Source organism: Gymnogyps californianus, chromosome 3 (assembly GCF_018139145.2).
Source record: "Gymnogyps californianus isolate 813 chromosome 3, ASM1813914v2, whole genome shotgun sequence".
NCBI classification, from domain to species: domain Eukaryota; kingdom Metazoa; phylum Chordata; class Aves; order Accipitriformes; family Cathartidae; genus Gymnogyps; species Gymnogyps californianus.
The window spans coordinates 44,570,811-44,597,719 of NC_059473.1; the positions used below are offsets into that span (position 1 = coordinate 44,570,811).

A 26,909-nucleotide genomic window follows, 5' to 3' on the forward strand; every position below is an offset into this window, starting at 1 on the left:
GCTCCACAGGGTGGCTGGGATTCACTAAGACTACATCTCTGGGGAGAAAACAGTACCACTACCTTCTGGGAATTAGCGTAGCAGATGGAGGAAGAGTCAGGATTTTCCAGGGTGGAGATACACTGTCTAGCGAGAGCACCTGGAAGACTTGCGAGAAGAGCCCTTTGATGTTTAAGTGGCAGAGACTGACTGCTGACAGTAAACTTGAGGTGACTCAGGAACACGGTATCTGGATTTGTCTCAGAAATGTGACTGTGACATTTGGAACTGCCAAATGAAAATGACAGCTTTTAACCTGGATTTCCCTTAATCGGAATAGATCGTGCATTTCATGCTAGAAATGTTCTGACCATTATCTGCTTCTGTGTTTATTACATTTTGATGTGCCTCTGGCAATGGCTTTAATAAAGTGTCTGGAATAGAGCCTGTTAAAGAGTTTTCTTACATTTAGATGCTCAGATATCATGCAATTGACTGTAGCACAGACGAACATCCTTTTATGATAGAGGATTTCTAAAATAAAACATAAGAATATCAGGAAAGACCCTCGTGTACTATAACCTGATTTAGAGTCGCAAAAGTAATTTCTGTTCTTCGACTATTTTTGACTTAGGAATCAAGCTCCTTTTAATCTACATCAGCAAAGCGTGCAGCGCATCCATTTTTAAGCACTCACTTTTGACTAAAATGAAATAGCTCTGTGACATACAGCTGCAGTTTATGGCATCTTCCTGGATTTAATGGGTAGAGGGAGTTACAGGGAGTGTGGGACTGTGATTTTCTGAGCAAGATGGTAAGGGCTGTGCAATGAGCCTCCCTCCTGCTTGCTGGTTCTGAAAGCCGAGCTGCAGTGAGGAGAGCCAAGTATTTGCCAGATGATATGAAATTACCGGGTTCATTTGTCTTCCACCTTCTACTCCTGTGACGTGCTTATTCCTTCCTTCATTTTGGAAAATGACCTTGTGATCCTTACTTCCAGGATCACACTCTGCTTCCAGAGCAGCTGCACAGACAGCAGTGAAAAATCTGCTCCCTGCTATTACAGGGCAAAAGCACTGTTAGGGCAAAAACCGCGGGGTGTCCTTGCAGCAGGAGTCAGCTCCTGCTGAGACCTTGCAGCTTGCCACCTAGGAGAGAAGTGGACTTTATCTAGCCAAGATTAATGCCTGCCTTGTGGGCGTGCCTGCTCTGTCTTTTTTTTTAATAACGGATTTATAAAGCCCGTGACTTAGACTATAATTGTAAAATGGCTTTTCTGGCCCTCTCCCAGATCTGTGGCTCCAGAAGCCAATATCAGAATGTGCTACATAATTTGGATCGGATACCCTTTGGTTGCAGTTATGGTCAGTGCAATTGCAGCCACGTACAATGGATTGCCTAGGAAATGAAAATGGTTGGGTTTATAGCAGAAAGCATGCAAGCAGGAGGCACAGTGCTGTTCTGAGAGTGGTTAAAAGCAGAGGAGAAGAGCATAATTAGTTGGCCTGTTTCAGTGTGCCTGCGAATCCTTACACATGCATAGCAGGGGGTGTTGAAAAATTTAACAGAATTACTGCTGGGGATGTATCACAGCCTACATATTCTGTAAGCACTTACCTCAGTTTAAGTTCAGACATAGATTAATTTAACCAGATAACTTGTTGGTGTTATCTGGAAAAGCAGGTTTACATCTTTCTAAGACTCTCAGATTTCTTTTGACTTTGGATTTCATAAACTGCCTGACAAATGTGGTGGCCTTCTACAATGGGGTTACAGCCTTGGCGGATAAGGGAAGAGCAACTGACGTCATCTACCTGGACTTCTGCAAAGCATTTGACACTGTCCTGCATGACATCCTTGTCTCTGACGGATGCACCACTCGGTGGACAAGGAATTGGCTGGATGGTTGCGCTCAAAGAGTTGTGGTCAATGACTCGATGTCCAAGTAGACACCAGTGACGAGTGGCGTTCCTCAGGGGTCGGTATTGGGACCAGGGCTGTTTGACATCTTTGTCTGCGACACAGACAGTGGGATTGAGTGCACCCTCAGCAAGGTCATCGACAACACCAAGCTGTGTGGTGCGGTCGACACGCTGGAGGGAAGGGATGCCACCCAGAGGGGCCTTGACAGGCTTGAGAGGTGGGCCCGTGCGAACCTCATGAAGTTCAACAAGGCCAAGTGCAAGGTCCTGCCCATGGGTCGGGGCAATCCCAAGCACAAATACAGGCTGGGCAGAGAATGGATTGAGAGCAGCCCTGAGGAGAAGGACTTGGGGGTGTTGGTTGACGAGAAGCTCAACATGACCCGGCAATGTGTGTTTGCAGCCCAGAAAGCCAACCGTATCCTGGGCTGCATCAAAAGAAGCGTGACCAGCAGGTCGAGGGAGGTGATTCTCCCCCTCTACTCCACTCTCGTGAGACCCCACCTGGAGTACTGCATTCAGCTCTGGGGCCCCCAACATAAGAAGGACACTGTGAGGGTGGTGAGGCACTGGAACAGGTTGCCCGGAGAGGCTGTGGATGCCCCCTTCTTGGAAGTGTTCAAGGCCAGGTTGGATGGGGCTTTGAGCAACCTGGTCTAGTGGAAGATGTCCCTGCCCACGGCAGGGGGGTTGGAACTAGATGATCTTGAAAGTCCCTTCCAACCCAAACCATTCTATGGTTCTATGATTCTATGAAACGTCTTTTAGTTAAGCCAGCCCAGCCATGCTGGGCTCAGTGCTGCAAGCTTTTTGGGGGAGCTTCACGGTGAGACTTGTCATTTGCCTGCTTCCCACATAGGGCTTCCTCTTTCACTGTCATTAATAGGATCTGGACATCTTACATCATGTTCTGATATGAACAGGGTGAGATTGAGGCATTATGTTCGCAGAAAGCGGATCTCAGGCAGAAGAGGAATCAGGCCTTTTGAAAATCCTGGGTTTATCCTCATCTATAAGCACATTTGTAATTATTCCCCTTCCTATTCATCTGCCAGGTTGTGCCACTGCATCACATGCTGTGTTACTTAGGTTCATGGTGAGGTCCATGCAGGGGTGAGAAAAGCGTCCCCCTGATGTCCTCATCCTTCTGTCCAACCTTCCCTCAGCAGGTACCGTGGGACCACAGCCCTCCTCCACAGGGCGCTGAACAGCAGCTGCAGAAGTCAGCAATCACCAGTTAAACGAAAAATAGCAGATTTTAGCAGATATGAGCCTCAACCTCAACTGCAGGCCGTGTGGCACAGGCGCTGTGTTTGTTTCCCTGTTGGAAAAGCATCTAGCGCAAGCTGCTGGTGCGGATCAGGATTTGCTGGATGCTAATTTCATACAAATATTAAGCAATAATGATTCTTACGTGGCTGTGTGAGCTAGGCAAAGGACACACAGGCTTAGATAATGGAGATTTAATCTAGCATGCATGCTAGGAGAGGAAGGGAATTAGAAGTCAATAAGTAGAGAACAAAAATACATGAATGAACAGTTCACCAAGGAAAATGTGTATGGGCTTGAGTTAAGCCAGTGCCGAGCCTGGGAGAAAGAATAAGACAAAGAAGAAGATTAAGGCTAAGTCTCCTTATTGCTCATGGCATCTGAAGAATGTGTAAGATGATGGATGCGTTAATTAGCTCACTGCATCTCAGTAGCTGAAATAGTTGGTAGGTGGGCTGAGCCATAAACAAAATATTCCCAGCATGTGAGAGAGGCTGACCAGGCAGCTTCAACGTTATATGGGAGAAGGGAGCAAACAATGTCAGCTGCCCAACAGGAAAACATGGAATAATACCTTGAAGATACATAGTGGAAAAAAAAAATCTACCTAATAATTCTTGCTCTTTGGTTTTGATGTGAATTTTATTTTATTGCTATGCCCATTCAATAAAAATATATTTAACCTTTTCTCTTCAGGATCAATAGCACAGGTAACAACAAGGATGAATATACCATTTAGGGTACATGGTCAATGCATTCTTAAAAGAGAGTTTTCCCTAACTATAGATTATAATTTGTGGAATAACAAATAAACTGTTATTTTACTAACTCCCCGTATCTATGTTTACTCATGTTCACTGCCAGAATGGAGTAACTGTGTTTTATGTGAGGCTGTTATTAAAACTTAGAGCATCCCCAGAGATCTTTGAAAATTGAGGTTTACATGTGTTAGAAAATGGCTTGCAATCACATTTATGTATACATAAATCATCCTAGAAAGTAACCAACAGAGACAAATGATTTGGTGTTGATGAGATTCATTAAATTTCTCATGAAGATAAAATAAAAAGAATTTGACAAATAATCCATAGACAGCACAAATGAGCAAGCTGCAAGGAATTACTGAATTTCTCCACCTTCACACTGAAATCCTAGGAGGATCATACCAAATTAAAAACATAAATTCATATTCAGGTACCTAGCGCACTGTCTTTTCCAGTGGGCTGAAAACCGTCACCACCCACTGATTTCAAAAGGAATTATGGGTGATGAAATTTGGATTTTAAAATAGAGGTAGGAAGGTTAAGCACGGCGTCTCTTGCACAGGGCATGAGCCATGGTGGGATTCCAGCCCAGGAGAGAGTCGAAAAACCTTGCTGAGGGGGAGTTTTGCCTTTTGGAAGTGGGGACAGTATCTGCATATAGCTGTGGAGGAAGGAGCATGTACCAAAAGCTAAGGATTTTTTTAAATTTTTGGGTGTATGGAGAATGAAGAGGGCTGTTGAGGGCATTCGTTTTATACTGAACATGAGTGGGATGGAAAGTGGTGTAAATGGAGGTGAGAGCTTGTCCTCTAGCCGGATTGCCCCGCACAGCCGGGGCTCTGCCCGGGGTGAGGGCAGCCTGGGGTGGCAGTGGGGGGCCGGTGACAAGCCAGCTGGGGCACCCTGTGCTGCAGCCACCACCGTGCTTGCAGGCAGGCAAGTGCTGGGGGTGCCTTGTCCCCCCTTCGTGGGCTCCAGCTCTGTTCGTTGGGGGGGAAGGGATTTTCAGAGCAGCACCAAGCAGCATTTGCAGACAGATGCTTGAGAATAAGCAGTCTTCCTGCTGCGAGAAGGAAGATGTCAGCTCCCTCAGAAAACAAGCTGGGGCCTGATCTTGGAGACTGTACTTTCCCATTGAGACCCACAGGGAAAGATACACGTTGTGCAAGGGGATTTTTCCACCCCGGTCAAGGGCACGACCCCACATTTACCCTAGAGCTAGAAAGCACAAAATCTGCAGCTTCATTTTCCTTTCTTTTTCAACAGTTTGTATTTTCCAGGAGAGCTCCTGATCTGCAGAACACTGTATGAAGACTGTCAAAAGTAAAACAGCCTGTTACCCCTCTGGGATATCCCTGCTCTTGCAGGGTAAAGGGACTCTGTATGTGTATTCAGATGCTGCATCTATACACACATATATACACACACATACATATGTACACAACCATAAGGAGACATTTCCAACAGCTTTCATTACTGGTTCATGACTCCTTCCAACTGAGTCATTATGGTTTCACCACAGTCTTCAGTAAGAGTAGAGAATCCAGCAGCAGGACCTCAAAAATGCTACCCAAAATAGCCTGACACCTCACTGAGTCTCAGTAACAGAGTCATTCAGAGTCACAGTGCCCTGCAATATCCCTGTCCAACCCCCCCAATGTACACAACACAAAATCTGGCTCGTTTTACTGTAACTGTGCACTGGGTAAACTGTGTTAAATTTGGCTCTGTCAATACCGCACCTGCACAACTAGAATAAAGAGCTTCAGTGGCTGGGCTCAGCCCTTTCTCAAAACTTAATGCTCTATGATGAAACTGAGAGAGAGAGAGGTTACTCAATAAGCTTAAGCCCTTGAGAGAGAGAAAAATGTACTGAACAGTAGTTCATACTGTTACTAATTTTAGTGCTGCGTCTGAATTTCTTTTCAGACTGTCTCCCAGGAAAAGTGACAAGAGCAGCAATGTGGTTTCAGCCTCTGAGGTGAAACTATTTGTTCAGAAACCTGGCAAAGGCAATGCCTGTTCTGCTACCCTACTTTCTTCTGGATCCCTAGCAGCGAGAGTGCCACTCCTCTGGCAGAGCACCTTTAGTGCAGTGAAGGGATCTGAAGAACCTCACCGATGCAGGTGTGCAAAGCACCTCCGAGGTGCGCAGGGCTCTGGGTGGCTGGGGACACCGGTTTAGATATCTCCGAGGGTTGCTGGCTACTTTCCCAGTGCTGGAGAGCTAGTCAGCTTTGTCATGCCCATGCTGGGGCTACCCAAGAGGTACAGCCTGCTGAAATCTCACTACAGTGCAAAGGATTTACGAGCTGAAGAGCTGCAGGGCAAGCTGACCGTGGGGGAGGTAGGTGGCTCTTTTGCTGAAGGGATCCCACAGCAGGAACGGCAGCTCCTCCATTCATACAGAAAGACCAGTGGCACACAGCAGCAGAAAGGAGGTGATCCTGTCATCTAGCTGGAAACATTTTCCATCCCATTGTAAATCATCCATGCTTGTTCATTTGGTAGTGCCGGGCTAGAATGAGCGGCTCTAGTCGCTGCACGAGAGCATAGGAGAGGCACAAGATGTGTTGCAAAGACTATAAGGGAGCTATTAAGGAATCAGTCAGGCATCCTGAGGATGATGGGGACATCAGCATGATTTGTATCAAGTCTAATGGAAAAATCAATCAATTCATTCTTGGAGAAGCATAAGATAACAAAGCTGCATCAACAAATCTTGTCTGATCAGTGCTGTTTGCGTCTTTAATTGCCAGGAGGAAAAGGGAGCGCACCAGAACATGGGAGCGGTTACAAACCGTGTCCCTGTGGAGGAGGGATTGACCAGGTAAGCATGCACTTAAACCTGGACACGTCTTTCAGCTGTCTGCATTTTGTCAAGCATGGAGTGACTGTGTTCAAAGCCTTGGGTGAGCTGAGTCTGTGCTAATGAGCTTATCTGCAGGAGCAGGTTAGATTAGACGTGATAAACCTAATTAAGATGGGCTTGCATCTCACCTGCTGCTGCCAGTCCCGCAATATCCTTGGTGTGTCTGTGTTTGTGAGGATGGATCTGCTCAGGCTTTACCTCCGAGAGAGAAGAGAGGCTCCTGAGGAGGGAGAAGCATCTGCTGGAAACCACACATAGATGTTTATGCCTGTTTGCAGGACGGGGCACGCGTCTCGGCCTTTTTGTGGATCTGACCCTGTGACAAGCCTTGCCGCTCAGGAAGGAGCGCCATTCAGCATCACTGAAAATCAGTACCGGCACCTCTAAACTCCAGTAATTTAGTCAAATTAATTATTAAAGATAGAGAAAATAACACTAGCAAGGAATCAGTGGGGTTTGCTGATTACTCTCTTTCAATTTGGTTCATAAATGTTGCTGGGGAGCTGGGAGCCAATTTCAGGTGACTGACACTAATCCAGATTCTCATCTTCACTGACCCCAGAACTGCGCCGACATGAGATATTTTTGGTTTGAAAAGAGTGTAAATGAATTGAGAGTTTGGCTTATAGGGGGAGGACTGGATAACATGATGACAGAAGGGCTTTATAAACATTTATTATTCAAAATCTCTTCTGCAAACGCGAATACGCCTAGGCAATTATCTCACTTTAGCTGCAGATGGGCAATTTTGATGCAATTACTATGCACCTTCAGTACTACAAAGCTTTCAGTGCCATTCCTTTTGAAAACGTCTAAATTAAACAGAATGACAAAACTAATGAACTATTGCATCTTTTTCCTGTCAGCTGCACAACATCTAGTAGGTGCCATCAGCATGCTTCATGCAGAGGAGCTGCGTGGTCATGGCTGTTAGCCCAAAGGCATGCGAACGCCAAGCTTCCCACTGAAGGCAAACCCATCTGTAGCCTTCAGTAGCTGAGTTACTTGAGGAAGGATGATTTGCCATTGCACATTTGGATCATGACATTAGATTGATACCAAGACATTATTTGTCATCTCTCTCTCAAATTTCCCTAATGAGATGTTTATACATGTGCCTAAAATCTGAGGTTATTTACTGTTCTGTGCTAGACAAAGGCTTTTTGGGTAATGAGACTCCAATACCAGCAGCATAATAGTGGAAAGAGTCTGAAGCCACACTGAGAAAGAGAACAGTTTGTTTTTAGCACAATTGCTATGGAGGAAACACACTTGTCTCCAGTTTCTCGAAACCACTTGTCTCTGGTTTCTTGCAGCAAACATATCCGGGAAGCCAGCTGCTTTTTTTTTTTTTGGAATCCTTAAAACAAAACAAAGTTCAAGAAATATAAAGCAGCGGACAACATTTTACAACTTGCCAGCCAAAAGTAAGGTCCACAATTAACTATACATATAACTGGTGTGATCTTCAAGAGGAATGTCCTCATTATGACTCCTGTTTACCTAAAAATAAAGCCAATTCGCTGCTTGCTTTTGAAAAGATCCCAAGAAAATATCTTCAGCAGTTTGGTAAATTTTATTTGTACATTCATTCTTGTTAAGAAACAAATCTGTTAACACATGAAATAACTGTTGCTGGAATGATTAAATCTTCCCTAGATACTTCCAAGTGACTTGTTTGGACCCCTATAACTTGGACGGCTGCTGAGCCCAACCGAGCCCTGGAATATCCCATGCTAAGAACCTGCAACCAGCCACAGGACTCAACACATGAGCTATACTACAGTAAGCACGCTGCCCATTGAAATCATATAGGATTTAGTGATTTAGCTTAGCTCGTAGAAGAGCTACAAGAACTATCATTCATGTGAGTGTTGTGTTTCAGCAGAGCTCATGCAATCTGCTCCCACAACAGGCCACATTTGGCCCACCATCTCTGATTCCCAAGCATGCACTAACTACTCTTTTAGGCTCTTCCTGTTTTTCAGACTCCTGAGAACTCAGTTGCACATTGATAGAAACCAGCTCCCTTGTTTCAAACACCTCACTCATTCTGTTTGATGCCACCTAGCTCTTTCCTCACCTTCTCCAATCCATACATGATTTAGCTGACCTTTATTGTATCCCCCTACAGTTATCCCTTTTACATGATCAAGAGTCCAACTCTACTACAAAAGCCATGTGGAACTTGGTAAGGCAGAAAGTAATGGCATTATAGGAGTTACCTGGAACGACAGAAGAGCATGGTTGTTTAAGTTGTTTGAAAAAATCTATGAAATCGATAGAGCTCTTTGTTAAATGCTATAAGACTTTCAGAAGGTTGGCCTTAATTGCTAAAAATTTCATGAGCAAGTGCAGGTCTGAAGGTACGTTAATGGAAGGCAGCTGACCATTTGGCTGTATGTCACTGTATCCTCTTCTGGGATACTATTTTTCAACATTAAGTTTTTCTACTTCAGTTCTCCAGAATCAAAAGACACTTTTTAAAAAATAATGTGGGGGAGTAGGGTGAATTTCAGCCTGGTCAAAGCCCGAGTTCCCCTCTGAAAGAAGGAAAGATGAAACACATCTACATAGATATTAACTTGGTATTTTTAATATTCACCGAGCCAGACCCTTCTCTGATAGAAATCAGCATGCTGTCATGGGACTCAGTGGAGCTGTGCCACCTAGGGTCAAGTGCTGACTGGACCCATCACATTTAATATAGAGAACTTCATGAAATACTCAAAATGCTAGGTGAAAATTTGATTATTAAAAATAAGTTAGGCAGAAACACTTTATAGTGGGTTAATAGCATTTTTTTTTAAATTTCAAGGTTAATAAAAATTAAATCAAATCCTCAGGGTTTGAATCAACATGTTCTTGCCTGAGGACAGACAAATATTTAAGGTGGCTCTAGCAAAAAGGGGCAAACAGCAGCAGAACAGGTAACATTCATGCCAACGCATTCTAGTACATGCAATTTTGGAGTATCTAGAGACAGCATAATAAAAGACACAATAAAGTACACATAAATTTAAATAGTAATAGTTATGTCTCATTCAGTGTCTGCAGATCACTAACCATTAACAAAATTAAAAAGTAGGTATGATGTGGCTCTGCGCTGAGCAGGTTGGACTAGAGACCTCCCTCTCCAGGTCCCCAGCAGCCAAAATTACTCCATGTTTCTATGACCTGATGTTCAGAATATCATGGCGAGATGGTCTAACAACACCACCATTTATTAGATGCAGAAAATATCAGACAGCATTACAGAGCTGTAGCTTCATTTTTATTCTAGGTACTATTAAGAGTAACTGAAAGTAGAGGTGCAATTCTGGCTATTTTCTAGTGTGGTATTTAATAGGAGAGCTTTTCATAGCTGAAGAATTATCTTTCTGTACTTGGAAATCTATATGTACTCCAACTGAAAGCATAATAAGCCAGACAAGTGAAGAAAGCTGTAGTTTCAGTGCAGAAAAAGCAAGATACAATTTTCAGTTTGCCTGGCTAGCCTTTACAATACATACAGTAAAGAGAATTAAGTTAAAAACCCCCAGTATTTTGGTGAAGCAAACCATTTTTTAGATTCAATGCAAGGGCAAAAGCCAGATGACATAGAGGAACAGAGTTCTCCTGTAGCGAATGGACCTGGGCTCATACCGTTCAAGGACACCCCGTGTTAGCAATGTACTACACAAAGGTTAATACCGCTCTGTCACTGAAGGGACATTCACGATGACTTGAGATCCCTAGGGTTTAACATTTGCATCTGCTGAAAGAGATAGGGGATGCCATCCGTCACGTAAGGCTTCCAGAGGCCCATTCCCCCTGTGGGAGTCTGAACGTTTCACTGAGGCAGTGAAAGGTTTTCAAAGGTACGAAGGAAATGTTGCAGCAGTCTCTAAGTGCTTGTGAAATACACAGCTTCAGTAAATAACTAAACAGCCCCCTAGCCCCAAAAAGAAGGAACACGATTTATAAATTAACAAACCATGAGCAACCGACACCAGCTCCATGTGGGGAAGCGCTCAGTCGGAGATACAAGGAACAGGGAACAGATGAGGAGGCCACAGTGGACTTCATTAGTGCAGGCTTGCTGAAGACAAGACACCCAAATGATATGGCAATGACTGTAAGGCCATAAAGTAAATGAGGCTCGCTCCTTAAACTCGCTGAGTTTTAGCCCTAACCCCAAGGACTGACAAACAGACCAACAGGAGGGTTGTTTCTTTTCCACAGCTAGGCTGAAGAGAAGCGGTCTTCACTAACTGTCACCCAAAGCAGGCGAACAAGGTAACAAAACCAGATTTTGTTTGTCTTCTCCATTTTGGATCGGATTCTCTGGCAGAAAGCTACCATTTGGAAAGGCGTTTTAGCACTGGAAAACACAGAAATGGTTGCACGTGGGTGTACGAGTACATATATGAACCTGTCTGCCCATCAGCTCATATCTAACCACTGTTTCCCTCCAAAAACCCCTATGGATGTTCACAGACAACATTATGTAGCTGCTTGACAGGGTTTTTCAATTTATGACACCGTATTCATATACCTGTGTTGCTGCCAACCTTCACCTTTGGCTATTTCTCCCTTTTCACGAGCTATAGCTTTGACTAACAAGCAAGGGTGGCCAGCTCCTGCAGACCCGGACTGAACAGGATCTTCAGCCAGGTGCTTGTGCATTTGTATGAGGCTGCCTTTTCATACAAACACAAACAATCCCGGGAAATCTGGACATGGTCCATAACCACTAGGCAGCTGGACAAAAAGGTTTTTTCCACTTCTGTAGTACTGCCAGCCTCCAACACTTCTCACTGTATCATCCGTCTTTATTGAGAGCTGTTAATTATAGCTGCGAAGTCTGTTGCCATACAGGCACTTTCCTTTTTTAAAGCAGCTTTAAAGGTAGCTGCCTTCAAGATATTTTGACACAGATCTGGGCTGAAAAAAAATGCAGAATTCCTTATCACTCCCTGAGTTTTGTTGTTGTTTTTTTTGCTGTTGTAAACAACATGGGATAACCTGTCTAGGATAGTCCCCATTCAATGAGTTTGTGCACTGGGTGTCAAGGTACTTGATATGACAACCAAAGTAAAACAGTTTCTGCAAAAAGACCAGCTGTGAACTCTGTTTTCTTCCATGTTATGATGATTGGAAAAACAGCATATCCATGCTCACCTCAGCTTTCTGCTTCTTTCCCCACACAGTAAACATGATCACACACTCTTTTCCCGGTCCCTTTTTTCCTTTGCCAGCCATAAAATGCAGTTACTTTTCTGCTTGTGCGTGCAGGTCATGCTTGGAGGCAGGGAACGGAGGAGGTGACCCCTGAGGTCCCTTCAGCCTGGCTTGCTTTGGTTCCACAGTCTCAGTCAGTGCAGAGAGATCAGCATGGGTAGGATCAGCATAGATGGATTTGCTCTTGAGGTCTCCTGAGAAAAGCCCTAGCAGCGTGGAAGCTTGGCAGCTTGCTTTACTAACCAGAGGAAGAGCCAGTTAATGAAATGCAGTTTAACTATTGACCAGAGATCATTCAGTGCTGCAAGACACAACATTTTTTCCAAGCAAAAGCCATTACATAAACACATTGTTTCATGGTACATGCCCTGTCTGCAGGTAACAAGAACAATTACTTCTCTTTCGAGTCCTTACCTCAAGCACCGTTACCTCACAGGAGGCATATAATGTAATTACTTTAGAGCATCTGTTCAAGCCACAGCAGAGAAGACAAAAGTAATGGAACAACAAGACAAAATTACAGGACACCATTTAATTCAATCATCCTTGGAATGATTTTGCAAACCAGGCTCAAGATTAAAGAACATGTGTTTCTCCTGATAAGGCAGTACCCAATTTTTATTCTCAATTAGCATTCCACAAAGGTCCAAAAGCCCAGAAGAGTTGATCCTCAACAGATGAAGGATCTTCAGATTAAGGGAAAGCTTTTCACAGGGCATGAATGTTAAGCTCTTTTCAGAACATCATGGTCTGAAATACAAACGCAATCTCCAAGTATAAACTAGGAGGCTAAATTAGAAAGGACTGGTTTCCTAAAGAAGGACCCAGGACGATTTTCTCACAGAAGCTAAGACACAAGCTCTCAGAGGCAGTGTTAGCTACCTGAATAGAAGGAATTAGCAAACTAGTCAAACAGAATTTTAAAGATATTCTCTTAAAGGTGTTTTCAGGAGATGCAAAAGCTGGGGTAGGTTTAGAAAGGGAGGTAACCATATAAATGCCATCTTATGTTCCCGAGACCACCATGCAGGCTTCGCATTGGGAGAGCTACCTCCAGAGAAGTTAGGACTTAGGCATTAATTTTGGGGCGTTCCGCCAGCCACTCACATCATGAGTCCAATGAGGGTACCGAGCTTCCATATCATGCATCTGAGGAACAGAAAAACAACCACCTTGAACACGGGTCCAGGAGCAGTTTTTTAAGTATTTCAATGGAAAACATCAAGAGGAGTGTCACCTCAAGTCTCGTTAGGCACCTAACTCTGGGATGGTGGAGGGCTCCCACTAACAGCTAGTTTGGCCAACAGACTTTCTCTTTCTCCGAACCTTTCCTGCTGTTTACTTTACATACCTCAAGTTTGTGTCTCCTCTGTAGGTGTTTGCTCTCCCCGTGCATTTTGGGAGGAAACCGGGCATTCGGCTCCAAGCCGGCAGTGCTGGAATATGCAGCATGGCACTGAGGAGCTAGCTGTGGCGAATTTCCTTGCTAATCTAACCCCTCATACTGTCTTCAGTGTGTAGAGAAGACTTATGTGAACAGGAGGCTACTCTAGAAAAACTCTGGAGCTGGAGGACTACCTATTTTCATAGAATCAGAGAATCAGAGAATGGTTTGGGTTGGAAGGGACCTTCAAGACCATCTAGTTCCAACCCCCCTGCCACGGGCAGGGACACCTTCCACTAGACCAGGTTGCTCAAAGCCCCATCCAACCTGGCCTTGAACACTTCCAGGGATGGGGCATCCACAACCTCTCTCGGCAACCTGTTCCCCACAACCTCTCCGGGCAACCTGTTCCAGTACCTCATCCCCCTCACAGTGAAGAACTTCTTCCTTACATCTAATCTAAACCTACCCTCTTTCAGTTTTTTTTATAGATTTCAGAATTTTCTCAAGAACAGGCAGCCTGCAGAGCATATTTTTGACAGCTGGCTGAGAAATTGTTTCAGGAGCCACAACGAGCAAGAAACCATGACATTAATCTTTAATCACCTAAGAAAACAAGTCTCCCCAAGGAAGCAGCTGAAATGACGACTTATGCGATCGTCTGGCAATAATGCAGCATAGCTGTATTATGCCAAGGCAGCAGCGAGAAGCCCCCACCAGAACTCCCATGGGGTGACGCACCCCTATCCCACGTTCCATGGGGACATACTTTCCTTTTCAAAAGGAAAGAGACAGCAGCTACCACAGGTTTCATCAGGAAAAGGTAATTACTTAACTTTGAGAAACAGAAGTTAACAACAGTATCACCCTGAGCTCTGCGGCTTGGGCTTCAGCTGAGCTAACCCCAAATGAATGCTCCATGACCAAGCTTGATGCTGTATGCACAGCAGGTTGGACATCAGACAGATGCCCACCAGCACTGCCCCTACCACAAACACCACACTGTTCCAGCAGAAGGCTTCACTACTACTGCTACTTGCTAATAGTACAATTTGGCCTTGTCCTCAGCTAGAACCCCTGCAAGAAAAGTGCAGATTCAGTGAAAGCAGTCTGAGAAGTGACACAGTGGCCCATCAATAACACATCACCAACAACAGTTCAGACATCTGCAGGAGAGATAGAGACAACCACGAGTATGATGAACCTCTTGCACAATATCCACATCTTTTTTTAATTAATCCCTTCAATATCACACACAAAGGTAAGTCCTGACAGACTGCTGTAGAGATCAAACTGATTTAATTTGGAGTTACTCCTGGCTTGTATCTGTCTAACTCGGGTAAGAATCAGATGCTATATCTTTTAGTTTCAAGGGTTCTTTTTGTTCTTTGGTGGTTGTTTTTTTTCCGAACAAGCTGGTGGGAACTTGAATTGTAAAGTGATTTTATTTTGAGGAACACAAAGTAAATAGGTATTATTTTAAGGCTAATGTACTGAATTAGACAAATAGAGTTTATAAACTGAAGTTTTTTGAAAGAAAACATGCTTCATTGGGTGACATTTGCTAAAAACACTTGTATTCATCATGTCTTGATGCCTTTGTAGCTTATTTATGACTCTGTTAATACTGTCTGGTCTGGTGGTGAAGCTCCCACCTAAGTAGTAATATAAATCAGTAGGATGCCAGAAGTCAACCACACTGCAACATTTTAATGCTACTGGGTAAGAGAGACTCATGAATACAAAAAGCTGAAAATCAATAGCAAAAAAGCATCCAGTCACACCAAATCAGGCTCTGACCTTCTTCCCCCTTAGAGTTTCATTGTGGCTAGGCAGTTGGTTACGAGTGCTGCGTGGCCAGGTTCTCTGCCTGCTGCAGAAGAGGAGGGCAGTGCCCATGGTGCAGTGAGTTGCACTTTTGTGAGTGAGGATCAAACTAATGGACCCAACTCCTGGAATTACTACTCGGGATTCCGAGCTAGTGCCTCGTGTCCTCCATGCCAGCAGAAATACATGTGAAACACATTTAGAAACTGGCCCACATTCTCCTGGACATCATGTGAAGCTACGGCACTGATAACTTCTGGCTACTGAAGAGCTAAGTCTCAATTCTGAGCCCATATGCATATAAATCAAAAGTGACTCTTCTGAAGTTAATATGTTGGTAAATCAGAGTAAGTGAGATCTACTACATTAGTCCTCTACCATTGTTGCCTCCAGTATTTCGGTTCAGTTTCAAAGAAATAACTATACTACAGTGTCACGTGCAACCTTTTTGTTTCTTTTCAAAGAAAAATCTTCAAATTCTGAAAGATTAGTGGCAGCTAATTTGGGGGCACTATAGAGACAAAAAACATGTTTAAATGTGGTTGCAGATCAGTGCAGGCAGGTGCGATGATTCTTTCAGTCACCCAACACATCAGGTGCATTCAAGGTTGTAGAAGAGATTTAGTTTTAGCTTCTGGTGTTTTCTTTAGCCCTAATGCTTTATGAAATAAAAATCAAGATCTAAATGATAAACAAATAAATAAATAATCACACAAACCATTCTGGAAAGTCCTGCCCTTTCCTTCTCAAAAAATCATTAGAGAAGACCGTACCATCAAAATAAACAAGTTTCTCAGGTATTCTCCTCCTAAAATGTGAACATAACCCTCCATTATGCCCCCAGTTGGCACACAGAGTGAAGCTAAAAGGTGTGTTTTGTCCTGCCTAGAGATACTCAAAGCTAAGCAGTATCTTATAGAGATTTTAATTTAATTTTTCATGTAGCCAGGGAGCTTTAAGCTCTAGTGGTTTTAATTTATGTTACCTCATAAATTAATAATGTAGGTATGACGGAGGGTAGCTCATCAGATTAAATATGTCATTTTATAAAGCAGTTTGGAAGCAAAAAGTATGAAGCCAAAATGAAGTACTCTTAAATGATCCATTAGGTGCATAAATCATTACGTGTTATTTCTGGACTGGACAATGGTTGAAATGAATGATAATTTAGTTACTGTAATTTTATTTTAAGCTAGTGAGCACTTGCACAAGAAGTAAGAGAGCGGCACTGACACTGGCATGCTCTTCTGTGGCCTGCCAGAGCTCTCTGCGTCACTCCCCACACATGCAGTCCTGTGCCAAGGGTGCGTGGCACCCTTGGTAGTGAGCGTGGGACAAGTTGTCCCTGAGCAGTCTACACTTGGGCACAACTCTGGTATTTGATGGAGCTGCACAGGGAGCCTAGAGCAGTTTGGACGTGAATGCATGACTTTTGGTTTGCTTTGAAGAGTGACTCCCCATGCTGTGGACACAACTGATGGTCTACTTCAGCTTAAATAGAAAGTTCTTTACCATGCAATATGGGTCAATCAGAAATACTTAATACTTTACATTATGGCCTAATACTCAAAATCTTATAAAGAAACTGAATAAACCTGCTCTTAAATTTAATGTGCTACTATAAAATTTTGGTGGCAAATTTATTACAATTGTACGTGCTATGAAATGGGAAAAAAACATCTGTGCAGCTTTAAACTGGTCTGTCTCCATGACAGGTATGTTCTTCTGTGAGACTACAAAACATACAAATTCATATATTTACAGCATAGTATATAAACATACTGGTACAATATAATAGGAATTTAAAACTATAATAAACCATATAATCTGTATAGGAGGGACTATACATCTGTTCACCGTTGCTGCGTTTTATGATCCCTCTTTTGTACATTTTTCCTAATGGTCGCTGTTCTTTACCTGCTGTTTAGCTGTACAGCGAGGTACCCCAAAGCACGCCTGCTGGCTCAGGCCCCGCGAAGCCGCCCACCGAGGAAGGGGCGGTGTGAAGGCACTGCCTGCGCCGCGGTGAGGGGAGGCTGAGCTGCCCAGCCCTGCTGAGGAGGAGGCGGCGGCGCAGGTGTCCTTGGGGAGCTTTGCTGCCAAAAAACATTAGGTGCCTGTGGATTTTAGCAACCTGTGTAGGCAAGATCTGAGAACCCCTTCCTTTACTACCTCACTGCTAAGGTGACTTAGATGTCATATTTCCACCTTCTCCCACTACCACCTTGTCATTTATCTCGTTGCCAATTCCTGCCAGAGAGCTCAGATAATATATAAAATATAGACGAAGGTGAAGGATAAAAGAAGCAGAAAGTGATTATGCAAGTTTCTTGTTAGTTCCAGGTCGGAATTGTCTTATTTTAACTATCCAGAAGTCCACGAAATGCCTCCCTAATATGTCTAACTACGCCTGGAGTGCAAGCTTTCCTGAAGATGGTAATGCCTCATACAGAGCTGCAAAGTCTCTGTATGTGTCTTTCCCTCTCCATATGAATATATATATAATATGCAAAAAGGGGGAGTAATTAAGAGAGGATGCTGGAATGCAATGCTTGGGTTTTCTGACGTACATGCATGTGACATCTCAGCCGTAATGGAGCAAGCAGATGAACAGTAATTCTTTTCACAGTAATTCTTAGTGAAGCACCACTGAAAGGTCTCAGTTTAGATAGAGGACATCCTGAGGCAGACACTATGTAAACACATGGTAAGGGACAGTCCTCCCTCCTCCCTAAAGGACTGTCTCATCCAAATGAACAGAGAGTACAAGGACATCAGAGGTCTGTAGTGACTTGGTCAAAACCACAAAACAAATCTGCAGCAAAGCTAGGAACCAAAGCCATATCTCCAAATGCCTAAGTCTACCCTGACACCACAAAAAAACTCTGTAAATTAACCCTATTCAATCTGCCGGTCAGACACACAAATGCACGTTCTTTACTAAGCCTGCGGCAAGCTTACTTGTAACGATATCCCCCTGCATCCCAAACAGGCTGCAGGGCTTGCACCTGCTCTTCAGCTCAGCCATCATTTAATTAAATGGAAGACATAAAACTACCAACCATATCACTTAACTGCAGCAACAAAGAGTATAATGCTCTGGTTTTAACCCCAGGGATCTGGCGAACCACAACTGCTCACCCCAGAATTCAGCAGTATTTAAAACATTATCTGAGAGCAGCTGGAAAGAAAAATATTTAAAAACCAAAGAAACGAAAAGGTAGTTGTTTTGGGCTAGCATTTGTTATTGTTTTTAGATTAAACTGTTGCTTCCTCTAACCTCCATACTTCTCTCATCTCTGAAGCAACCATGTTTGCTGTGGAGTAAACAACAAATACAAACTGAAGACTGAAGTGCAGGAAACATGGCATCTTATGAAAATGCCTTTAAAACTTCTGGATACTGCTCTAGGACCTGCAGTGAACAGTGAAATTCCTTTATCTGCAGCCCCCGAATGATTTATAAGATGAAGAAACTGTAACGATGGCTAAGCAGCAAAATTTCAGCATTTATAATCTTAACTCTAGTCATCTGAGGTAGAGCACTTCCTGAGTACCCTGGTTTCTTAGATTTTTCCTGTAGTAAGTTTCCACCTCGCTGCTGCACAGCTGGAAGCTGAGAAATGTGTGCTTCTTACTGTTTACTTTCTGAGCTACTTCATTAAAAGGCTGTGAGCCCCACTGCGTAACAGAAGGGGAAAACGTTGTTTACATCCTTCCATGTATTGGGGAAGCTCCTGACATGGGACATCTTGATGGCTGAGTCATCCCATATGTCCCAGACACCTCTCAGGCCAAAATGAGATGAGATGAAGGAGCGCTCACCAAGAGGCAGTCCTTCAAGCAGCCAGAGCATCCTCAGCCCCTCACGGAGGATGGGCACTCAGGGCTTTCCATGAGCGCTTCAGGCTTTGTGGGTTTGGCTTGCTGTAAAGACAAGGTGTGCTGAAGACAAAGTGCTGCCTTTGGTTATGACTGCGCTTCCTCCCGGAAATAAACACAACAGCTCGAGTTTAACTGGGATCAGAGCTTGGCCTTTGATGTCAGGGGCATAATGCCAGGAAAAGACTGCAATACTTTTTACTTGGCTATTCAAGGCACTGTACTCGTCCTGAGTTTGGAAAAGAAAAGCTTAGTTAGCTTACTCAGAGATTGCCATAAACATCAGCTGTGGGTAGAGGAAGAAGATATCAATAAAAAAATGATGTTCACAGAGGTTTGAACAGAAAACTCTTGAGAAGTAATTGCAGAAAATGTGGACTTCCATTACATGACTTGTATGTATTGGAAATAAACCTGGATTTCTTACTGTTGGAGTGAAATTGTATTAAGAATAATAACATAGCACCTAGCACAGGACACACAATGAATTCAGAACATCCTTTAACAAAGCTGGAGAGGAAAGCAAACACAAGTTTGATTTAACTGACTGATTTGAATAAAATGTCCACTAGACGTAGAGCAGCATGCAAGAGCCACAGGAGAAAAAAGCAAAAGCTCCCATACCTGTATCTTTCCTTTGGAGACTGCTTTTCAGCTGACTTAAAAACATGTCCAAGATAATACAAAGGAAAGAATAAAAAGTTCCAGTTTGTTGCAAACCACGTTAGAGTGAAGGGTGCATCGAATTTCTTAAAGGTCAGTTTTGCTAGCTGGGTTGAACCCGACCAAGAGGAGCAGACACCCAGGACCACAGCCACACCCCAGAAAACCTTCTTGAGTTGCGTCATGGAGCATTTCCAGCAACAGCGGTTCACCCTTCCACCGCCTTCCGCCCCGGCTTGCATCTGTGCTTCGGCTGGGGCTGGAGACTCCCGGGAGCGCTCATCCCCTGGGGAGAAGAAAACGCAAGGCTTACTAAGGAAATCCAGCCTGCATTTTAGTTTTCAAATCCTAGGCCCTTCTGAAGTCACGTGGAGCTTTACCAGCAAAAGAACCCACCAGATCTTGCCACAAAATGTCCTTCGTTTTTAGATCATTGCAAAGCCTCTGGTTCAACTGAGGCATAATTACAATGCAAATAATAATTATCACCTCTAGATTTAGAAGCCACTGGGTAAAATGGAAATGAAAATTACATGTTGCTCTGATGTACATCGAAAGGTTTAACACACCACTTAAACTGATGCTGTTAGGACGTGTAAATGAATGAAAAATACAGCACTGAGTTTAATAAAGCAGCAAAAGGGATTACAACAACACTTGGAATTGTTATTGTCTTGGAAAATGTGCAATCGGGCAGCTTATGGAATACGGGGTTTCTTAAAAGGAAAGGGGGGACAATGTATTTAATCTTGCATTTAAGCACAATCACTGCAATGATTAGCACAATTAATACTGAACTTGGATCACCAGGGATTTCAGTGATCCCGAGAAAAACAGCTCTCCTGAGGCTGTACCCAGACGGCAAAAATTAGACCAACCCATAGGCTGCCCTGAAGAGCATCTCAGACCAGGCAACCCTAACTTTTTTAGCTCGAGTCCTGCACCAAATGAGACTGGACTGGAACTTTGCCCTGGTATAACTGAGCCTAGCATGCTGCTGGAAATTTCTCTCCTAAAAAACCTTGCCCCTTACATCCTTAAACATGAATTATTATAGCCCTGCTATGGTACGACTATTGGCAGATACTGTATCCAGCTTGTGAGTGAATGAGCAAAGTGAGGTTAGGTGGTTCAGCTGACACAGAGATCAAAACGTGCTGGCAGACCTCAGCAGCAGGCCACTGCCTTTAGGGCTTTCACCTGCCTTTCTTAAATTCACCCCATTTAACATCCACTAAAGCCATCAGTCACCCGCACGCAACACTCAGCAGTGATTTCTCTTAAAGGCTGATTTCAGTTTAGTTGGTCCATTCACTTGAAGGAGGATGTAATAGTCATTCATGTTGAAAGCCAGGAATCTACAACTTCAAAAGTGTCCAGAGGTCATTGCATGCATTGAAAGGTGAAAAGAGAAATATAAGTACAGCCAGGACAATGAGAGACTCTATTATTGCCAAACATTTATATATGTTCAAGGCAAACTAAGAGAGATCCACACACAAAAAATCCTTCCTTATCCTGGTGAGAATCAGTATTTGGAATGGAAAATCTCTTAAAACCTCTTATTTCAGGTTAACCTAAATTTGTATTTACATGAGCTAATACATCATTAAACAAAAGGTTTATTCCAATGGAGAGAACTATTTAATTATTTCTTTACAGATAAGAAATGCATGATCTGAACTAAGAGTACCATTAGTTTGCCTAGTAAAGCTGTATTTTGTAACAGGAAAAACTGTAGCTTCTGTTTGATATCTTGAAATCTAAAAAGAGTGTACAGCAGCGAAGGTATAAGCATCTACTCTTTTTGAGTGGCTTTAAGAGAGATGGGGATGTTGCTGATCTCTCCACTTATTTCAGTTTTCAACAGATTGTGTGGGCAGCTTCCCACATAACAGGAGATGCACCAGCAGGCCAATGAATTATCCAAAGTTAATGTGGCTTTGTATTAAATACATAAAGGAAAGGTTAGAAGCTACCTGCTAAACGTTAGAAGAAGCTAGAATTGAAAAAAGGCTGCCTGTGAACCCTTAGCTCATTCAAAATCATTTTAATACATTTTCTTTGTAATACATTGCTTGTAACTAACGCTTCTTGCCTCGCTGCACAGACCAGTCAGGGCTCAGTTTACCTAACAACCGTACATTCATTTCTTTTAACTTCACCACGCAATGGCAGCTGCCAGCACTCTCTTTGCTGTCCACCACACAAGTCCTGCAATGATTACTGAATTCTTCATTTCCCCTCAAGCTTTTCTACTGGGCGTTGTCACTGTAACACCAAAAACTTCACACACCCTAACGAACTCCAGCATCCTTCCCATGGGCCACAGGGAGAGCTGGGCACAGAAAGAACGAATCCAGGCAGCCAGGGTGCCAAGCGAGAGCTTAGGAGGGGTTTGTGCCACTGTGTCAATGCAGGGAAGAGCCTTCCTCCACTCACAGTTTGCATCTCTGCAACTACTTGGAGAGGTAGGCAAAAATGTTCCTCCTTCCAGAAGACAGCCAGCAGGGTACCCACCGTCCCCATCTGCTCTGCAGTTATTCCCCCAGGAAGCAGGATACCAGGATTTAAATCCCTCCTGCTGAAGATATTTAACACTAGGGAACATGCCTTAAGCCACCAGGGTATATGATATCCCAAGACGAGTAGGTGCTCTGAATCACAACACTGAAGCTGTGTTATTTTTTCTAAAATAAGAATTGATCACTGAGACAGCAAGATACCATGTCTGCCCCTCTGGCCCAGTAGTCTTGGCAATCACTGAAAAGGGGGAAGATCACAACTATACAATCTGATGCACCAGACGCTCAACATAAAATAATGCAGTGTTTGGTGGACACCCCACAACAGACACTGGTGAGGATCTTCTCCCCATCAAGGGCTGAAGCCGCCCACCCTGCTCCCCCTTGTACTGTGCACATGCGTATGAGTCAGCAGCTCATTTGGACAGCTTGCATGAATATCACTGCCTTTTAACTCTGTTCCATGGCAATTACTCCCTATGAAATAAAGCTAACCTTTACTGATGTTTTCTCTGCTCCATAGGCAAAATGACTTGTCCAGGTACATTTAATTTTGTGTTAAATACACCAACAGAAACATTTACTTTCAGCAAAAGACAATACTGCATTTATCACTTCTAAAGTGATCTTGCAGCTCGAGGCTTACATTTCTAGGGGTGCTCATTCTTTGGATGCATTTACATGCTGGACGGAGTAAAAACTTATCCTAGGCATGATGGGTTTCAGGATGATGGGCCCCATATTTTGGGGTAAAAATCACTGACCTGGTGATTAGCAGTTACAAGCTGAGACTTCTTTTAACTATCCGTCAGTGAAACTGCGTCGTGCCCTCATGAGTTCCTGTGCTGCCAGAGGGCTAGATGCCAAATGGGCACAGCCTTTTCCAGCGGATGCGACACTGTCCTGGAGGATACCTGGGACATAATCTGCCCCAAGACAGATTGTCTTTGGAAATGGCGGACACTACAGATGATATACACCCATGTGGTCCCATCCTCCCATCTACCGTGTTGGGGACTTGCCTGCCAGCTGGCATGCATAACACCCAGAGCTGCACCTTTCCCTGCCCAGTCCCTGTGTCCCCATGGGGACAGTTTTTGTCACCCAAGTCGCAGGTGCACAAATGGGGTGACATCAAACCCACACATGGATGAGAAGCTCCTCTCTCTCTTTCTAACACTGCTCAAGGGCCAGCTGGCAACAGAATGCACATGAATTTAAAGATGGCAAAATGGCTTTTCAGAATGGATGAGGCAGGACACTAAAGAATTTTATTTCTGGACATCCTCCTCCAGACTTTTAATGGGTTTCTTCCTTTACCCCTTGTAACAGACTGCTCTGTATGCTACTGTATCCCCAAAAGAGTAAATCAAGATGCTGAGATAGAGGAAAAATGCCTATCTTGCTTTTACTAAATTTGGCTTTTCATTCTCCCTTTTGTTCATTCATTTTCCTGTTTCATAAATCCCAACTGGAACCACTCTACCTCCCTCCCTTTCAGCCAACCTCTCTCCCATAGCATTCAGAAGCAACAGAAGGAAATCACCTCCAGTGCTACTGCCAACATCATTACCCACAGGATCCCCAACCCCAGAAAACAGCCATCCTTCTGTTTCCTCCATTATGGGTAAGACCCCTCTCAGCTGACTTCAGATACCTGTGGTAGGGACAGCTATACCTGAGCTACTCATTCCACTCTCCCGGCTGAGGCCATGGAGAAAAACAGGCACTGGAAGGCACTACACATCCCACATAAGGTAGATGCCTTAGATGATGCGCCCTTTCTTACTGACTATAGATGCTTGCACTGGGTTAGAGAAAATCCACCCCAGCAGAGGTAACACCTTTAAATAGCTTGTCCAGACCACTTCAAAAGTGCTTTAAGGCTTAAGACGCCTGTGCACAGCTAGCCAGTTAAAGGCTTACCAGAGGACCACACTGTACCTCACTGTATATGTTAAAAATGTGATACTGATGAAAACCAAGGGTGGCATTCATCTTCTCAGTTTGAGACATCTGCTGTGCAGACTTGTGTATCTGAGACAGTGATTTACACTTTCTGCATAGCTAGTAGACAGAAAAAAGACATTTCCATAGCATGATTTATCTCCTCCTAAAGTAGACGATTAAAACAAGCCAGATGAATCACCCTCTCCAAGTGCTTGTTTCTCTCCACCAGCTCTAAACAGTCTGGGGCGACGAGCTCAGAAGTAGGTGTCTCTAGTGTAGGTGTCTGAAGCTGGGTGAGATGAGTCCCACCTCTCCACCGCTGCTGTCAGGAACAGAGAGTAAGGCCACCGCAGACAGCACTGGTAGGCTCAGAGCTGGGCCCCGCCACACAAAAATATTTAGCTGTCACCAATGAACTGCTTTAGCTGTTGCCAGCTAGTCAGCAAATGAGTGAAAGAAGTATTACAAAAGTACTGGGTGCCCTTGCCAACCCTTCAGAGTGAGAAAGTGACCCTCACAGACTAAGGTCCTGCCTATTAGGGACTGAAACATGTGCCTAATGATAATGCAGAATTCCGTCAGCTTCCCCAGGCTATGAATGTCCTTCAATGTAAGCATATTCTTAAACAGCTCTTTAAATTAGGCTTCTGGAAAAAATTCTGACAAAAGGAAGAATCCTCACAGGTCTCTCTGACAATTACAAATGAGCCATTCTCAAGGCATTTCCATTTTGCCAGCCTCTCAAATGTTTTGTAGCTGCTTGGGCATTGAACAGAGCAAGTTTGTAAAGCTTGCAAAAACATACGCTTATCATAAATAGGGGAGAAGGAGCTGAGGCAAGTCCTGTAAGACAGCGCCTGACCCTCAGCATGGTTAGAGCTCTAGAAGCCCGTGACATGCAGGGGGATAGGAGCTGGACACTACCCAAGGTACATTCTCACAACCTTGAATGCTGTGTGACTTCCTCTTCACCCAATAATTACTACACGGAGAGATCAGTGGGAGACAATTAGTTCCAACACAATTACTTACCAGTTACAAACATACCTAAGAACACACATGATGACTTCTGGTGGTGGTTTTCTGGACACATAATACTATTTGCCTCAGTAGCAGACTCCCAAACTCCTCAAAGTGTTTTTATCCCATTCCTGTCTACCACACTAGCTATGCATTATTTAGCTGTCCAGGATTTTTGAGCTAAGCTGTTAAAAAACAGCTGAGGCATCATCCTGTGAAGAGAAGATGAAATGCCAAATCCACAAAGTGATTTACGTCTCTAATTGCCACTGTAGTTGTCTAAATCTGAAATGTTGATATTTATTCAGGTAAGTTGCCCAGGCATTTTCTTCATAGTTGGTCAGGTTAAAGAGTGAGGTCTTAGGGACTCATCTGTCACCTGGCAGATCACCTAGTAGCTAGTGCAGCCTTCTCATGCCATTGCCAATGATGACCTCTCCTTTCACAGGTCATCCTGACAGCTCGTTTTAAGGAACTGTTAATATTTCATTGCGGAAGCCAGTAATCTCCATCTATCAACCTTTCCAAAGGCCTACATCTCTGCTGCACAGATCAGTAATGAGAGCACACACAACCTAACTTCTGCATCAAGGGACATTCCCTCCTTCTCCAAATTAGCTTTAGCTTTACCAAGGCTGCTTGCACCAGCTGTATCCTCCTCCCAATCCCACTAGAGCTCCTCAGATGCCAAAGAATCTGTTCCTGGGCATGCCTAAGCACCAGGACTCCTAAGCAGGTTTGTGCCTCTCTTACACCCAGACCCTGTCAGGATTCAAAGACACATTGTTGTTTCACGTGGGCACCAGCGATACAGCCAGGAGCAGTCTGAGGAGTATCAAGAAGGATTACAGAGTCCTGGGAGCGGCAGTAAGGGATTCTGGAGTGCAGGCAGTTTTTTCATCAGTCTCCCGGTCAAAGGGAAGGGGTCTGAAAGGGCCAGTCAAATCTGGCGAATCAACAAATGGTTACGGGACTGGTGCCACAGCCAGCGGTTCGGCTACTTAGATCATGGGACTCGCTTTGAGAAACCTGGTCTACTGGGGGCTGATGGGGTCCATCTGTCAGAGAAGTGGAAGAGCATCTTTGGTCATAGGCTTGCCAAGCCGGTGAAGAGGGCTTTAATTTAAAGTTGCCAGGGGAGGGGAACCTCAATCCATCCCACTCCTACCAGTTTGATGCCAGGGCCAGCAACAGATGCCCAGAGCCTGTAGAGGGATCACAGGTCAGCAGGAGAGCACCTGAAGAGCAGCACAAAGGAATTCCAGCCACTCCAGCCAGTATATCAACTTCATCAGGGGCCCAACTTAAATGCTTCTATGCAAACACACGTAGCATGGGGAATAAACAAGAAGAGTTAGACACGTGCGCATGCCTGCAGGGCTATGATCTTGTTAGCATCACGGAGACATGGTGGGATGGCTCCTATGACTGGAGTGTTGGAATGGAAGGATGCAGGCTCTTTAGGAAGGACAGGCAGGGGAGACAAGGAGGGGTGTCGCCCTCTATGTCAACGACCAAGTGGAGTGCATGGAGCTCTGCCTGGGGATGGATGAGGAGCCAACCAAGAGCTTATGGGTCACGATTAAAGGGAAGGCAGGGACAGGTGACATTATAGTGAGGGCTACAGGC

The 26,909-nt window shown here is 44.1% G+C and overlaps 1 protein-coding gene across 1 annotated transcript in view; it reads right to left on the reverse strand.

Moving 5' to 3' along the window:
- The window catches only part of SLC35F3 (solute carrier family 35 member F3), a 191,558-nt gene that overhangs the window by 31,568 nt on the left and 133,081 nt on the right, over window positions 1-26,909 (reverse strand). The window contains exon 3 of the mRNA XM_050894443.1: window positions 19,747-20,071. Within this exon, the coding sequence (XP_050750400.1) occupies window positions 19,747-20,071 (325 nt within the window). The remainder of the gene's footprint in view (window positions 1-19,746; window positions 20,072-26,909) is intronic.